Here is a 15,872-nt window from a genome sequence, read left to right as displayed (position 1 = left end):
ATGTGGCAAAATGGCTTAAGTACAACAATGTCAAGGTATTGAAGTGACCATCACAAAGCCCTGCCTCAATCCTATAGAAGATTTGTGGGCAGAACTGAAAAAGCATGTGTGAGCAAGGAGGCCTACAAACCTGACTCAGTTACACCAGCTCTGTCAGGAGGAATGGGCCAAAATTCACCCAACTTATTGTGGGAAGCTTGTGGAAGGCTACCCAAAAGGTTTGACCCAAGTTAAACAATTGAAAGGCAATGCTACCAAATACTAATTGAGCGTATGTAAACTTCTGACCCACTCGGAATGTGATGAAAGAAATAAAAGCTGAAATAAATCATTCTCTATACTATTATTCTGACATTTCACATTCTTAAAATAAAGTGGTGATCCTAACTGACCTAAGACGGGGATTTTTACTAGGATTAAATGTCAAGAATTGTGAAAAACTGAGTTTAAATGTATTTGGCTAAGGTCTATGTAAACTTCTGACTTCAACTGTGTGTGTATATACAGTGGGGAGAACAAGTATTTGATACACTGCCAATTTTGCAGGTTTTCCTACTTACAAAGCATGTAGAGGTCTGTAATTTTTATCATAGGTACACTTCAACTGTGAGAGACGGAATCTAAAACAAAAATCCAGAAAATCACATTGTATGATTTTTAAATAATTAATTTGCATTTTATTGCATGACATAAGTATTTGATACATCAGAAAAGCAGAACTTAATATTTGGTACAGAAACCTTTGTTTGCAATTACAGAGATCATTATACGTTTCCTGTAGTTCTTGACCAGGTTTGCACACACTGCAGCTGGGATTTTGGCCCACTCCTCCATACAGACCTTCTCCAGATCCTTCAGGTTTCGGGGCTGTCGCTGGGCAATACGGACAAAACAAAAACACTTTCTGTCCATTAAAATAACGTCAAATTGATCCGAAATACAGTGTAGACATTGTTAATGTCGTAAGTGACTATTGTAGCTGGAAACAGCAGATTCAAAAAATTAAATAATGAATATCTACATAGGTGTACAGAGGCCCATTGTCAGCAACCATCACTCCTGTGTTCCTAGAAGGCCAGCATGCCTGAGTTGCCTCTTCACTGTTGATGTTGTAGACTGGTGTTTTGTGGGAACTATTTAATGAAGCTCCCAGTTGAGGACTTGTGAGGCGTCTGCTCTAGGAAGAGTCTTGGTGGTTCCAAACTTCTTCCATTTAAGAATGATTGAGGCCACTATGTTCTTGGTGAACTTAAATACTGTAGAAATATTTTGGTACCCTTCCCCAGATCTGTGCCTCGACACAATCCTGTCTCTGGGCTCTACGGACAATTCCTTCAACATGGCTTGGTTTTCGCTCTGACCTTACACTGTCAACTGTGGGACCTTATATAGACAGGTGTGTGCCTTTCCAAATCATTCCAACCAATTGAATTTACCACAGGTGGACTTCAATCACGTTGTAGAAATGTCTCAAGGATGATCAATGGAAACAGGATGCACCTGATCTCAATTCCGAGTCTCATAGCAAAGGGTCTGAATACTTATGTAAATAAGTTATCTTTTTATTAATTTGCAAAAATGTCTACAAACATGTTTTCACTTTGTCATTATAGGGTGTTGTGTGTAGATTGATGAGTAACATGTTTTATTTAATCCATTTTAGAATAAGGCTGTAATGTAACAAAGAATAAGGACTCTGAATACTTTCCGAAGGCACTGTATGCAGTGTTTATAAAGGAGCCCCCTGGTCCTTCAGGTGGTCGACATTTGAGACAATATCCACAGGAAAGTATTATTAAACCAACTTCAAAACACGGGTCTCTGTGTGTCTTTTTCCCGTTTCACGGGTCTCTGTGTGTGGCAGTCATTTACATTTATACATTCACGTCATTTAGCAGACTTGCTTATCCAGAGCGACATACAGGAACAGTTAGGGTTGAGTGCCTTGCTCAAAGGCACATTAACAGATTTTTTACCTAGTCAGGTCGGGGGTTCAAACCAGCGACTTTTAATTTATTGTCCCTATGCTCTTAACCGCTAGGCTACCTGCATCATGTGCACAACAAGGAAATACATGCAAGCATATTAACTGAAGTCTTGCAGGTGTTTATGGTTTTGCACATCTGCCAGGTGATAGAAATTTCAACGGCAGTACTGGCGCTCTAAAAAGTAAAATAATACTCTCATGTGGATAGACTGAGTTCAAATGTAATTGTATTCAACATTCTGGCTTGTAAGTCAACTTTCCAAGTTTTTGCACTGCATTGTTTGAGAATGTGTACCAATAGTTGGTATCACAGTGTGATTTATTAGGCAAGCTGGTCACCTACTTGACCAGCTCCTAGGCATGTTTTTGAACACGGTAGCATCTACCAGCTAAAGCTGGTTGACCAGCTCTAGTTGGTTGGTTAGTTAGACCATCTACCAGCTCTAGCTGGTTGGTTAGTTAGACCATCTACCAGCTCTAGCTGGTTGGTTAGTTAGACCATCTACCAGCTCTAGCTGGTTGGTTAGTTAGACCATCTTCCAGCTCTAGCTGGTTGGTTAGTTAGACCATCTACCAGCTCTAGCTGGTTGGTTAGTTAGACCATCTACCAGCTCTAGCTGGTTGGTTAGTTAGACCATCTACCAGCTCTAGCTGGTTGGTTAGTTAGACCATCTACCAGTTCTAGCTGGTTGGTTAGTTAGACCATCTACCAGCTCTAGCTGGTTGGTTAGTTAGACCATCTACCAGCTCTAGCTGGTTGGTTAGTTAGACCATCTACCAGCTCTAGCTGGTTGGTTAGTTAGACCATCTACCAGCTCTAGCTGGTTGGTTAGTTAGACCATCTACCAGCTCTAGTTGGTTGGTTAGTTAGACCATCTTCCAGCTCTAGCTGGTTTGACAAACACAATTCACAATAGTAAACTGTAGCACATAGTTATAGCAACGTTTGAATGAATAACTATAAAAGAGTGCTTTCGATAACTATTTTTTGCAATTCTAATTAGTGTTTTTTTCCATCTGTTTTAAGTGGCCACCTATCACATTGTGTTGCGCATAAAAAAAAAAAATATTCTCATGATCAAGGTAGCCTACTATACATAAGCATTGATTTGTTCCTAATTTAGTTTTGAACAAAAACAGTCCCATATGCAAGATACATATTTTTGTCATATATCATCAAAGAAATGACGAAAATATATATCATATGGATGACCATATATTTAGAAAATATGTCCATTGCAAAAGTTGAACGCACTGACTAAGTCGCTCTGTCTAGAGTGTCTGCTTAATGTAATTGTAAAAGGGGTAGCCTAACACAGGAGGCTGCTGAGGAGAGAACAGCTCATAACAATGGCTGAACGGAGCAAATGGAATGGCATCAAACACCTGGAAACCATGTGTTTGATACTATTCCACTCCAGTCATTACCACGAGCCCGTTCTCCACAATTAAGATGCCACCAACTTCCTGTGTAGCCTACCATCCACATATCTAATTCTTTTTTTTTTTGTATTCCCAGGTTAATTGTGACCTGTCCTGAATTCTACTCAAAATGTGTTCCATTCCTGGATTGCCAACGCCAGGATCCCAAGTCACAGTTCTCATTACAAGGGTAAACCTAAATCCTATCTGTTCTCTAGTGGAATTGTGGGGCAACTTTGATCAAGAAAGGCAACATGCTTACCAGCAAATGAGAAGGGGAGTTCAGATTCCCAGACAGAGGTTTTGTGAATCAGAAGGAAACCCTGGAGACTTGTGTCTAGCTCATCTGAATGTAACCTGGCACAGAGCTAGGATAATTTCTAGACATGGGCATCATTACAATGTGTTTCTCATTGATGAAGGGAGAGCTCATGTTGCTACAAACAACACCTTAGCATGGGGTAAGAATGACTGTTTTCTTTTACCTCCAGAAGTGGAGTTCTGTGTTCTTGCCAATGTATCCCCCTTATCACATGAAAACAAATGGACTCCAACAGCCTCAGATTTTTTGGAGTCTCTTTGCGGCAAAACGGTCAATGGAATGGTTCAGGATGTATTGATGCCAGACAGAACAGTCCTCCTTTATATTCCAATCATTAACAAACATATGTATGAAGTCGGCTTTGCCAGAAAGCTCCCCAGTGACAAGTTCAAACAACTTGTTCTATTGTCTCTGAACTTGCCAAAGAGTCAGGTCTCCTCCACAGAGACATTGCCACCTACAGTGTTACACAAACAGACTGATGCTGGGATAGAAATTGAGAAGTTTCAACAATACTTCTATCCAGAACTGCTAACAGACTTCATTGAGACTGTGGAAGTCACAGAGGTGATAAACCCACATCGTATCTTCTGCAAACTCTCAGTTTTCTCTCAGGAGCTGAAGAAACTCTCTGAGCAGATTGATGAATATTACGAAGGAAGATCTACTTTTTGCAAGGCAAGACAGACGGCCTCAGGCGCTCCATGTGCAGCAAGAGGGAGCAATGGCAAGTGGTATCGATCTCTGCTACAGCAGGACATTGGATCAGAGAGTGCTGTGGAAGTACTACATGTCGATAATGGGAAGACGGACTTCGTCCATGTGGGTGACATCAGACCACTGGCTGCCAAGTTCTTCAGAATGCCAGTTGTAACTTATGTTTGCTCCCTCCACGGTATTGAGGACAGAGGCATTGGATGGACAGCGGATGAAATCAAGTATCTGAAATCTGTGCTGTTGCACAAGACCGTCATTGCCAAATTTGAATACCACAACTTGTCAGAAGGCATCAACTGTGTGACACTCTATGGAGACGACAATGTAAACATCAACAAACGTTTTGGAGTGAAAGAGAGATGTCTTCTGGAGTCAGAGAGGCCTCCACCACGAGTCACAGAGGAAAGCTTTGCCACAGACATACAAAACCGTGTGCATCCCCTTACCACTCCACACTTTCCGTCAGCAACAGAGACTGTCCTCAATGAACATTGGTTCCAGGTAGGAAGCACCTTGGAAGTCAAAGTATCTTGCATTGAAAGTCCAGCAAAATTCTGGTGCCAGATAGCACAGGAGAGTACAAGTCTTCAGATCCTTATGCAAGAAATGCAGTATCATTATACCTCCAGTCCTCCACAGCAAATTGATGGAGACATTTGTGTTGCTCTGGATCATGACAATGGTATGTGGTACAGAGCACGGATTGTTGAGAATGATCAGTCTCCCCATGTAGATGTGCGGCTCATAGATTACGGACAAACCAGGCGTGTCTCTCTGCAGGACTTGCGCCCCCTGGACCCAGTGTTTCGAAGACTGAAGACCCAGGCCTTTCAGTGTTTCCTGCAGAATCTGAACACTCCTACAAGTCCTGTTCCAGCAGATTGGAGTGATGCTGCCTCATCGGAGTTCCAGAAGTTTGTAGATTCCACTGCTGACTCTAATGTAGGCTTGAAATGCACCGTACATGCAGTCATGCGTGACACCCAAGGCTTGGTGGTTAATATGGTAGATATTGAAACACCAGTTCAAAGTGCATGCAAACTTCTGGTTCAGAAAGGAGTAAAGACCCCAGCTCCTCTAAAATCTCCTCCACTTTCTTCTGCGCCGCCCGACACGGAAAACTTCTCATTACACAACATTGAAGTTGGAGGGAAAGAGAAGGTGTGGATAACTAGTGCAAAAAGTGTTGCTCACTTCTACGGCCAGCTTGAAAGAAATTCTCATGTGATTGACAAATTGACAAAAGATGTTCAGTATTTTTGCCACCAACCACTGCAGAGCACAAACTGTCTTCAATCACTAGAAACTGTTTGTTTTGCTAAATACACTGATAACCAGTGGTACAGAGGACAGATTAAAGCAACACATCCAACCCTCCAGGTTCACTTTGTGGATTATGGTGACACAGTCACATTGAGTCAATCAGACATCCTTTCCTGTCCTGTAGAAGCCGGCTCGCTCATGTCAGTTCCTGTGCAAGCTGTTCTGTTTGGACTCTTCGGTGTTCCAGAAGATGTATCCCAAGAGGTCAACCGCTGGTTTGAAAAGCATGCCACAGACCTGAGCTTTACCATCACAGCGGTGGCTAAAGACTCTGGTGGAAAGCTTTTAGTTGAACTGTATGACGGAACGACACATATAAATGAGATGGTCAGAGAGAAGCTAAAAGAGGCAAGACCAGGAAAAGAAATAATTTTAGTCCAATCGTCTTCTCTGAGCTCTAAACTATCAACTACTTCAAGACGCACAGCTCAATTTCAGACCAAATTTAAAGGGCCAGAACGTGTGCAAATGCCAACATCTCAGGATTGGGCTGCGAGGGGAACGGTAATAAAGCACAGTAGCACTGCAATGTGTTTCGCATCCCCGCAAAGAAAAGTTGGACAGTCTACTCCTCAGCAGTCACTGTTGGACAAACCTGAAAATAAGCCTATGGTTGAACATGATGGACAGATATGTCGTTTCTCCAAACTCACAGACCTTCCCTCAAGACCCTTGAAACCAGGGTTGGTAACGGAGGTGTATGTTTCACACTGTAACAGCCACTCTAGTTTCTTTATTCAGTTCACAAAGGATGAAGATGATATATTCTCTCTTGTGGAGAAACTAAATGACTCACAGTCATCTTGTGATGCCCCTCCAGTTGACTTGAAGGAACTGCAGCTCGGTGACTTGGTGAATGCAGAGTATCCCGAAGACAGCTCTTGGTATCGTGCAGTTGTTAGACGCAAACCTGGGAATGGAACCGTTCATGTCGAATTCATAGACTTTGGAAATGAAGCAACTATTCCATCCCTGAATGTAAAACAACTCGACAAGCAGTTCATAGAATATCCCAGGTTCAGTATTCACTGTGTACTTAGTAGAACAACTAATGCTAACAAAGAGACATGGGAGGAAGATGTCACATCGATGATCAAAAAGGCTACAACAACAGAAAACGCTGAGAAGAAACTGGCATGCACATTCATGAAGGAGACCGGATCAGTTTGGGAGGTCAGTCTAGAAGATCAAGGTATTGTGTTGGCACATTCCTTAGTTGAAGCTAGTCAAACAGGCAGAGCAGATGTATCACAACTGTCTTGTTCAGGTGAAAACACGATTCCCATGCTGTACAAGAAGCCAAGCGTTTCCCAGAACCAGGCTTTAGATGTCTATGCGTCCTCTATAGTTGAACCTAACTACTTCTGGTGTCAACATGCAAACTCTGAGGAGCTATACAGGATCTCAGGAATTGTTCAAGAGTTTGTAAACTCTGCCCTGCAGGACCCTGTCCCAATGGATACCCTGATCCCCAGAAGTCCTTGTCTGGCTTTCTTTGCAGAAGACAACCAATGGTATCGAGCTCAGATTATTCGCAAAACGAATGATCTTTTCACTGTTCTTTTTGTGGACTATGGAAATGAGTCCGAAATTGATCTTAAGGCGATAAGGTCAATTCCACCTCCGCTACTAGAGAGCGCCCCTCAGGCCTTTCTGTGTTCTCTGGCTGGAGTTGAGCACCCAGAAGGTGCCTGGGATAACAACACTGTTGATGGGTTTTATCAGCTTATAGTTGACAAACCACTAAAAGTTACAGTTCAGAACATGTATAATAATCTGGAAAGTTTCACCCCACAATACCAGGTCAAAGTGGAGTGTGAGGAGCATGTTATCAACGACTTGATGAGAAGTTACTTGCATTGCTCCGATTTGCACGTCCACAGCAAAACAGAGTGTGCTGACGAGCTCTTCTCTGACGTGACCATTTCAAATGAACGCTTCAACCGGTCTGAGTATAAACATCTTACACAGGAAATAACTCCCAAATTGAAATCCACTGATGTTCCAGTGATGGATAGATCACCAAGCACCACGCAATGTTCAGGAGACACTCTGGCAGTCAGGACAATCTCTTATAATGGTCTTGCAGGAGTCTCCTCAAGTGGATCCAATGTACCTTCTGAGAGTGTCCCCAAACTTGAAAATCTTCCAAAACGATCAATAAAACCAGGTTGGGTAGCAGATGTCTATGTTTCACAATGCAACAGTCCATCAAGTTTCTTCGTTCAATTAGTAGAGGATGAAAAGTATCTGTTCTCTCTTGTGGAAAGACTCAATTCTGACCAATCAGATGGTGTTGCACGCAAGAACGTTGCCAATCCGCAGCCAGGGGATCTGGTGAATTCTGAGTTTCCAGATGACTGTTCCTGGTATCGTGCAGTCATTCTAGAAACAAATGGAGAAGACAAAATTCATGTGCAATACATAGACTTTGGTAATGAAGCATACGTTTCACCCCTCAAGGTTTGCAGGGTGGACACCCAGTTCCTGGAGCACCCAAGATTTAGCATCCATTGTTCTTTAAGTGGACTTGCGGACACTAAAGACAAAGGATTGGAGCAGGAAATTAGTTGCCAGTTCAAAAAAGTTGCAGGTGCAGACAGTGCAAGGAAATGGGAATGTAAGTTCATCAAAGACACTGGATCCACTTGGGAGGTCTGTCTGGACCAGAACATCGTACTAGCAGATTCACTAAATATGTGTTGTTCAGCTGGAGACTCTCACCTTGACCAACAAAGCCCAAGTTCTGGATCTTTGCCATCCCAGATAGAGAGGAGTGACAGAGAGCATAATACACTGCTGCAATTCTGGAAACTGGATATATTCCTGGGACAGACTTTGGATGTGTACGCCTCCTCCATAGCGGGCCCTGGTTATTTCTGGTGCCAGTATGCAAACTCTGAGGAGCTTGCTGAAATCTCTAAAGTTTGTCAGCTCATTGGAAACTCTGAGCATAAGGACACAGTCCTCATGTCTACCCTGAGCCCTGGAAGTCTTTGTCTGGCTCTCTTTGCCGAAGACGAGCAATGGTATCGAGCTCAGATTGTTAGCAAAATGGATGTTATCTCTGTTGTCTTTGTGGATTATGGAAATGAGTCAGAAACTGATTTGAAGTCTTTGAAGTCTGTTCCACCTCAGCTACTAGAACACCCTCCTCAGGCCTTTCTGTGTTCCCTGGCTGAATTTGAGAACTCAGAAGGCAGCTGGGATGACAATGCCCTTGATGGGTTCTATGAGCTCCTTGCTGATAAGCTGCTGAAAGTGACAGTTCAGAAAATGGATAATAATAACAAGCTCCCCATTCCTCAATACCAAGTGAAAGTAGAGTGTGAGAAGCTGATTGTGAATGACTTCATGAAGACTTGCTGGAGAAGCTCCCCCACCGAGTCTCAATCAGGTTTGTAAATGTTCTCAACTTTTTATTGAGAGTTGTACAGTCTCCATAGAGACTGTCTCCATAGAATGATTGTGAGTTCATTTTAACTCTTTGCTTTTTTTTCTGTTGAAGGTTACCTGTGCTTCAGATTAAGTTTTTAAACTTTTCAATTCTAATATTGTTTAGTAATACTACTATACATTTAAAATGTTCAACTTTATTATCCCATTGGGAAATTTAGTTTGCATATAAAAAATAATGCACCACATGTAAAACCAAAGTGAATCAATAATCTCAAGTTAATCATCAGTATACATTATATGCATGTACATTATAAATAATTTATGTAAATTCATGTTTCTTCCCTTTCAGAAGAAGCGGCCAGTCATTGTAGCTGGCAACTGGAAGAGACTGATGATTGAATCTGGTTCGGTCAGATTTTAGTCCTAGTTTGCATCAAGACTTTAGAAGTGATGAAGTTGTTGGATCCTCAAGATTGTAGATGTTAGCACATTGTGGACATTAATGTCTGCAAACAAATCTACAGGGGCGGCAGGTAACCTAGCGGTTAAGAGCGTTTGGTCAGTACCCGAAAAGTCACTCATTCGAATCCCAGAGGGAACTAAGTGATATCTGTCGACATGCCCTTGAGCAAGGCACTTTACCCTAATTGCTCCTGTAAGTCGCTCTGGACGAGCGTCTACTAAAATGTAACAAAATGTACTATTAAATGTGAATATTTTCAGATTCAAAATACAATAGCTGTAATGTTTTTGTAACTGTTTGAATATGTTATGTGGTGAATGGTCTTGATTGAATAATCTTGTTTTATTTGTGGTGTCTGGGATTCCCACTTGTTGTTTCTCCTCCAAAAGTTTGCATTTGGAGTTTTCCTATTCTAGTGATCTGTGTTATCTTTGTCCATGTGACTAGTTTTCAATATAACTGCTACTAAACCTAATGCACTTGGAAACAACAGGTTTTGAAAAGCTTGTAGATGGGAATTTCAAAGAATGTTTCAATGACAGTGTTAGTATCTGTCTTGGAATGTCATGACATTGTACCTTGTTTGGAATTGAAAGCAATAAAATGGGACTGAGAATGCATTATCAAAGATATTGTTTGTAGTTTTATACTCAAGTTCAAATAGCCTACTTTTTGTCAGTTTGTTGCCATAATTGTCAAACATTTTTGCATAGTAGTCATGTATGAATTTGTTTTCCCTTTCACGATTAGAAGGATCAATTAACCCAAGTGCAATTCTGCCTTGAACCAGGAAGTTTTACTTCCTCCTTCCTCCTTCCACCAATCTAATTACTTTTTGATCCTTGAGGTGCAAGTGCACACCTCAGGAGGTATGAACGAATTGGGAATTGAGCTAATGTGTAAAACTCCACCCAGTCCACCAGTGGGCAAACATACTTCCTGGTTCATTCTTGTCCCTAGATGCTGATCATGGGTCAGTTTTGCATTTCCCCACTAAGGGTTGGGGGAGGGGAAGCTGATGCTAGATCTGTTCCTAGGGGAAATTCACCCTGGAGCTGTAAGACAACCCCTCTTGTGTTGTTGAATGTTGCTTGGCAACCTCTTTTTTTCCAATCATGTTAGAAATGACAGAGTTGCACCAGGCAGCTGCTGCTGGAGACTTTGATCTGGTGGAGGAGATTCTGAACAAGAAGAAATGTAACCCCAATCACAGAGACATAGACTGGAACTACAAGACACCGCTTCACTGGGCAGCAGCCAAAGGTAGTTGTCTTTAGAAGGTTTGTGTCCATTAAACAAGAGGGCTGCATTCAGCAGGGTAAAATGTTGTGGAACTTTCAGCTAGAAATATATTATCGAACAAACATATAGAACAAACATGCCTCTCTGACATGTAGAATAAGGAATCACATGGGTTCTGTTTGACATGTCTATTTGCAACGTTTGCCTACTGAAGACGTTTGCCTATTCGTTTACCTATTCCCTATATAGTGCACTTCTTTTGAACAAATTTTTGCACTATTTAAGGAATGGGGTGCCATTTGGGGACACATCATTTATCAAATCCTGTTTATTATGAACTGCATTGTGACTCTCTTGTGTTTTTATTTTTTAAATACGTTATTGTCACATTTAGTCCCTGTTTCCCAGGACAGACAGAGACTGTTAGAATTCTGGTGGAGCACGGAGCCAGAGCCTGCCTGAGAACTGATAGTGGATGGACACCTGCCCACTTTGCAGCCGAGGCTGGGAGACTTGGAGTGCTGCGCCTGCTCCACTCACTACACGCCCCCATAGACAAAGAGGACTTCTCTGGTGACAAACCAGTCAGAATAGCAGAAGTCTATGGACATAGTGACTGTGTTCGATTTCTTGAAAGGTATGTATTGTCAGTGGTGAAAAAAGTACCCAATTGTCATACTTGAGTAAAAGTAAAGATACCTTTTAATAGAAAATGACATAAGTAAAAGTGAAAGTCACCCAGTAAAATACTATGTGAGTAAAAGTCTAAAGTATTTGGTTTTAAATATACTTAAGTATCGAAAGTAAATGTAATTGCAAAAATATACTTAAGTATCAAAAGTACAAGTAAAAGTATAAATCATTTCAAATTGCTTATATTAAGCAAACTTTTCTTGTTCTTTAATTGACACACTATATTACACATTATTTTCTTGTTCTTTAATTTACACACTACATTACACATTATTTTCTTTAGGAATGTAGTGAAGTAAAAGTTGTCAAAAATATAAATAGTAAAGTAATGTACAGATACCTCCAAAAACTACTGAAGTAGTACTGTAAAGTATTTTACACCACTGTGTTTCGTATATTTATAGTATAATATTTCAGTGATTTTAAAAATATATATTTTTTATTTTACTCTGCTCTGACATGCAAACTTTACTGTTGTGGTTAATTGATTCTAGTCTACTAAACATTTGGGTAATGAATTGTGATTGATATAAGAATAACTTTCCCTCTTAACAGACTTCTTTAAGTGTAGTTTAAGTACAGTAAACTGCTCCACAGCTTCATCTCTATTATGTCTGAGGGGATATGTGTGATGTAGTACATGTGATTATCTATTTCTGCATCATGCACAATAATATGATTTAGATTCACTGCTTTATTTGAATGATGTGTGAGGGGATCAATGGCCGTGTCCGAATACCGTAGGCCTACTTGCGTTCTTAGTAGTAGGCATTTTGGGTATATACGAAAAAAACGTGAATAGTCAAATGTGAAATTCAGTAGGCTTTAAATGCCAGGATGTCATACTCTTTTCGGCTTTGCATCTAGTCAGGGACGGACTTAGTGATTTGGAGGCTCCAGACAGAGGCCAGTATGAGACCCCCCTCAACTGTAAAAATGTTTTACCTTTTATTAATGTGAACCAGTCATGTTTTCATCTGACGATTCCCTTCAAAAAGTAGGGTACCTTTGCATGTTCATCCCAAAATAATTCCGGCATTTGAACTGTGTACACGACAGTTTTCCTTTAATTCCAGCGCTTGACTTGGGATGAAAGCAGTGCAGGAGCGGTCTTTTTTTCCCCAAGTCGGTCCATTAGACAGAAATTCCCAAATGACATTATGCTATAGTTATGCTATACCTGATTATTCTCTGTTAAGGTTTCATACACATTTTGACGACTTCCCATGACTTTTAACCAAATTTCCATGACCAATAATTGGTTGCATCTATGTAGCCTACATGAAAGTCTGCATAAATGTGGTATTGACACTAGAAGGCTGCTGCTCTCTGTTCCCATGTAGACCTACTATCTCCTGCTATTGTGCCCTTGATCAAGGCACTTAAGCCTCCACAAAGTAAAATAATTGCACTGTTAGGCTACTTTATAAAACATGTGGTCAACCCTCCATCTGGAGAGAGACAGGGAGTGCAGGCTTTTGATCCAGCCCTGAAACACACCAGAGTCTGCCTATCAAGGTCCTGTCAATCAGCTGATGTTTAGGCTACAGTGTGGTGTGTTCGAGCGGGGCTTATCAAGGTCCTGTCAATCAGCTGATGTTTAGGCTACAGTGTGGTGTGTTCGAGCGGGGCTTATCAAGGTCCTGTCGATCAGCTGATGTTTAGGCTACAGTGTGGTGTGTTCGAGCGGGGCTTATCAAGGTCCTGTCGATCAGCTGATGTTTAGGCTACAGTGTGGTGTGTTCGAGCGGGGCTTATCAAGGTCCTGTCGATCAGCTGATGTTTAGGCTACAGTGTGGTGTGTTCGAGCGGGGCTTATCAAGGTCCTGTCGATCAGCTGATGTTTAGGCTACAGTGTGGTGTGTTCGAGCGGGGCTTATCAAGGTCCTGTCGATCAGCTGATGTTTAGGCTACAGTGTGGTGTGTTCGAGCGGGGCTTATCAAGGTCCTGTTGCGCAGCTGATGTTTAGGCTACAGTGTGGTGTGTTCGAGCGGGGCTTATCAAGGTCCTGTCGATCAGCTGATGTTTACCTCTATTTCGGTCCTCCTGGAGGACGGTTGGCCACCCTTGACATAAAATATTGCAACATTACAACCAAATACGTCTTTATAAAATGATTCCCTCATTCAATGAATCAGGGATAAAATGGATAAGGTAGTCTACAACCGTATAAGGCTAAAATATTCACATTTCAGGGGAGATGTATGCATAGCATGGAAGCTATTTGTCAATGCGGCAATGTTTTGGAAAAATTACGTTCCCGGAATTATACTGATAATAAATGCAACATGCAACAATTTGAAAGATTTTACTGAGATAACAGTTCATAAGGAAATCAGTCAATTGAAAAACAGTCATTAGGCCCTAATCTATGGATTTCATATGACTGGGAATACAGATACAGTATGCATCTGTTGGTCACAGATACCTTAAAAAAATGTAGGGCGTGGATCAGAAAACCAGTCTGTATATTATGTGACCACCATTTGCCTCATGCAGTGCAACACATCTCCTTCGCATAGAGTTGATCAGGCTGTTGATTGTGGCCTATGAAATGTTGTCCCACTCCTCTTCAATGGCTGTGCGAAGTTGCTGATATTGGCGAGAACTGGAACACGCTGTTGTACACGTCGATCCAGAGCATCCCAAACATGCTCAATAAGTGACATGTCTGGTGAGTATGCAGGCCATGAAAGAACTGGGACATTTTCAGCTTCCAGGAATTGTGTACAGATCCTTGCAACATGGGCCTGTGCATTATCATACTGAAACATGGGGTGATTGCAGTGGATGAATGACACAATGGGCTTCGGGATCTTGTCACGGTATCTCTGCATTCAAATTGCCATAGATAAAATGCATTTGTTTTCGTTGTCCGTTGTTTATGACTGCCCATACCATAACCCCACCATGGGCCACTCTGTTCACTATGTTGACATAAGCAAACTACTCACCCACACACGCTATCATAGAGGGTGCATAAAAAAATAAGTTTAGTGTGGAATTACCTGTATGCTTTTTTTTTTAAACATAGAAATGCATCATTCACATCCATTCATTTTTCGGCTCCGTACTGGGTTACTGTCAGACAAGTACCGTGAGACTTGTTGGGTCATATTAGTGTGTAGCCCAAACGCTACAGACGTTTGTGAGAAGATCCATTTTCGGATGTCTCTTGGTCTGACGAACACCACTGTCGCTCTGCTACCTTCCACCACAAATGTGGAAGGCGGACATTGGTGCATCATAGACATTAAAGTGGCGGATACTTTGGATTGAGACACAGCCCATACAAAAAAAACATATCTCTAGCTTAACAGATGGATTTAAAAAATATTTATTGCAGCTGATAATCAGATGAGGTAATGATGCTTTCAATACAACACGGAAAAAACTAGGTCAAATCATGATGTCTGATCTTCAGGTTGGAACTCTAGAAAGAGGCCCGAGTTCCCGACTTGGAATTCCGAGTTGGATGACCATTCAAAAAGATCTTTCCCAGTCGGAGCTCGTTCTTTTTTTCTCCAGTTGTCTTTCCTTGAATGCACTGAAGTTGGTTGTCAGAGATTTCCGAGTTGTTTTGAAAGCGTTATAAGAGGACGTGCTGAACAAAAATTAACGTCAGGAAGCAATGCAATTACGCATTAGATGACGCATTCTCAGTAAGGTTGAGTGTGTATAGTAGCCTATGTTAATATTTGTTGTTTACTGCATAAATGTTTACTAAACAGTATGTTCTAAATCCTATGTAGTATGATTAGTACACATGTACAGTTTTAGTCGGTAGCCTAGTAGGCAAGACCGATTTCGGACACGGCCATCATTGTAGATTCCCAAATTGAACCCTATTCCCTTCCCAGGGCTCTGGTCAAAAGTAGTGCACTTTGTAAGGAGTAGGGTTACATTTAGGGTGCAAGCCCATGTGTGTTATGTGCAGTAGGTTACTTCCTTAATGTGATTGTCTGCATCATATTTCAGTGCAGAGCCAGAGTGCAGGGCCTACCGCCAGATGGCAGTGTTAAACGGTTTTCCCTTGGACGACACGGACAAGGAATGGGAGGAGCAGAGAAGATAGGAACTAAACAGGACTGCAAAACAAGGGATTACCACACATCCTTAACAAAAACATTATTGGGAAAACAGCTAATATAGTTTACCCAAACCAATTTTTAAAATGGTACACCATCAAGCACTAGTGGCATTTGGCAGAAAAATACAGACATTACATACATTTCACTGGCCATACAGTATGAAAAACTATTCTGGACACTTACGATAGAAACAAGTGTAGGTTACACATTAT

General features: G+C 41.4%; 2 protein-coding genes across 2 annotated transcripts; both read left to right on the top strand.

The window, feature by feature from the left end:
• The first annotated feature begins 3,539 nt into the window (after positions 1-3,539).
• On the top strand, positions 3,540-9,176 carry LOC120023011 (tudor domain-containing 6-like). Its single transcript, XM_038966963.1, has 3 exons — positions 3,540-6,119; positions 7,068-7,688; positions 8,538-9,176. Exons 1-3 carry the CDS (start codon positions 3,540-3,542, stop codon positions 9,174-9,176), a joined length of 3,840 nt encoding a protein of 1,279 aa, XP_038822891.1.
• A 1,581-nt stretch (positions 9,177-10,757) lies between these two features.
• On the top strand, positions 10,758-15,655 carry LOC120023116 (ankyrin repeat domain-containing protein 66). The gene is made up of 3 exons (XM_038967089.1): positions 10,758-10,896; positions 11,284-11,512; positions 15,548-15,655. The coding sequence occupies exons 1-3, from the start codon at positions 10,758-10,760 to the stop codon at positions 15,642-15,644; spliced, it is 465 nt and encodes a 154-aa protein (XP_038823017.1). The 3' UTR covers positions 15,645-15,655.
• The last annotated feature ends 217 nt before the right edge of the window (positions 15,656-15,872 follow it).

This window comes from Salvelinus namaycush, chromosome 28 (genome assembly GCF_016432855.1).
Source record: "Salvelinus namaycush isolate Seneca chromosome 28, SaNama_1.0, whole genome shotgun sequence".
In the NCBI taxonomy this organism is placed as follows: domain Eukaryota; kingdom Metazoa; phylum Chordata; class Actinopteri; order Salmoniformes; family Salmonidae; genus Salvelinus; species Salvelinus namaycush.
Note: the sequence above shows the minus strand (reverse complement) of the source record. Positions and strands in the feature narration are given on the sequence as shown.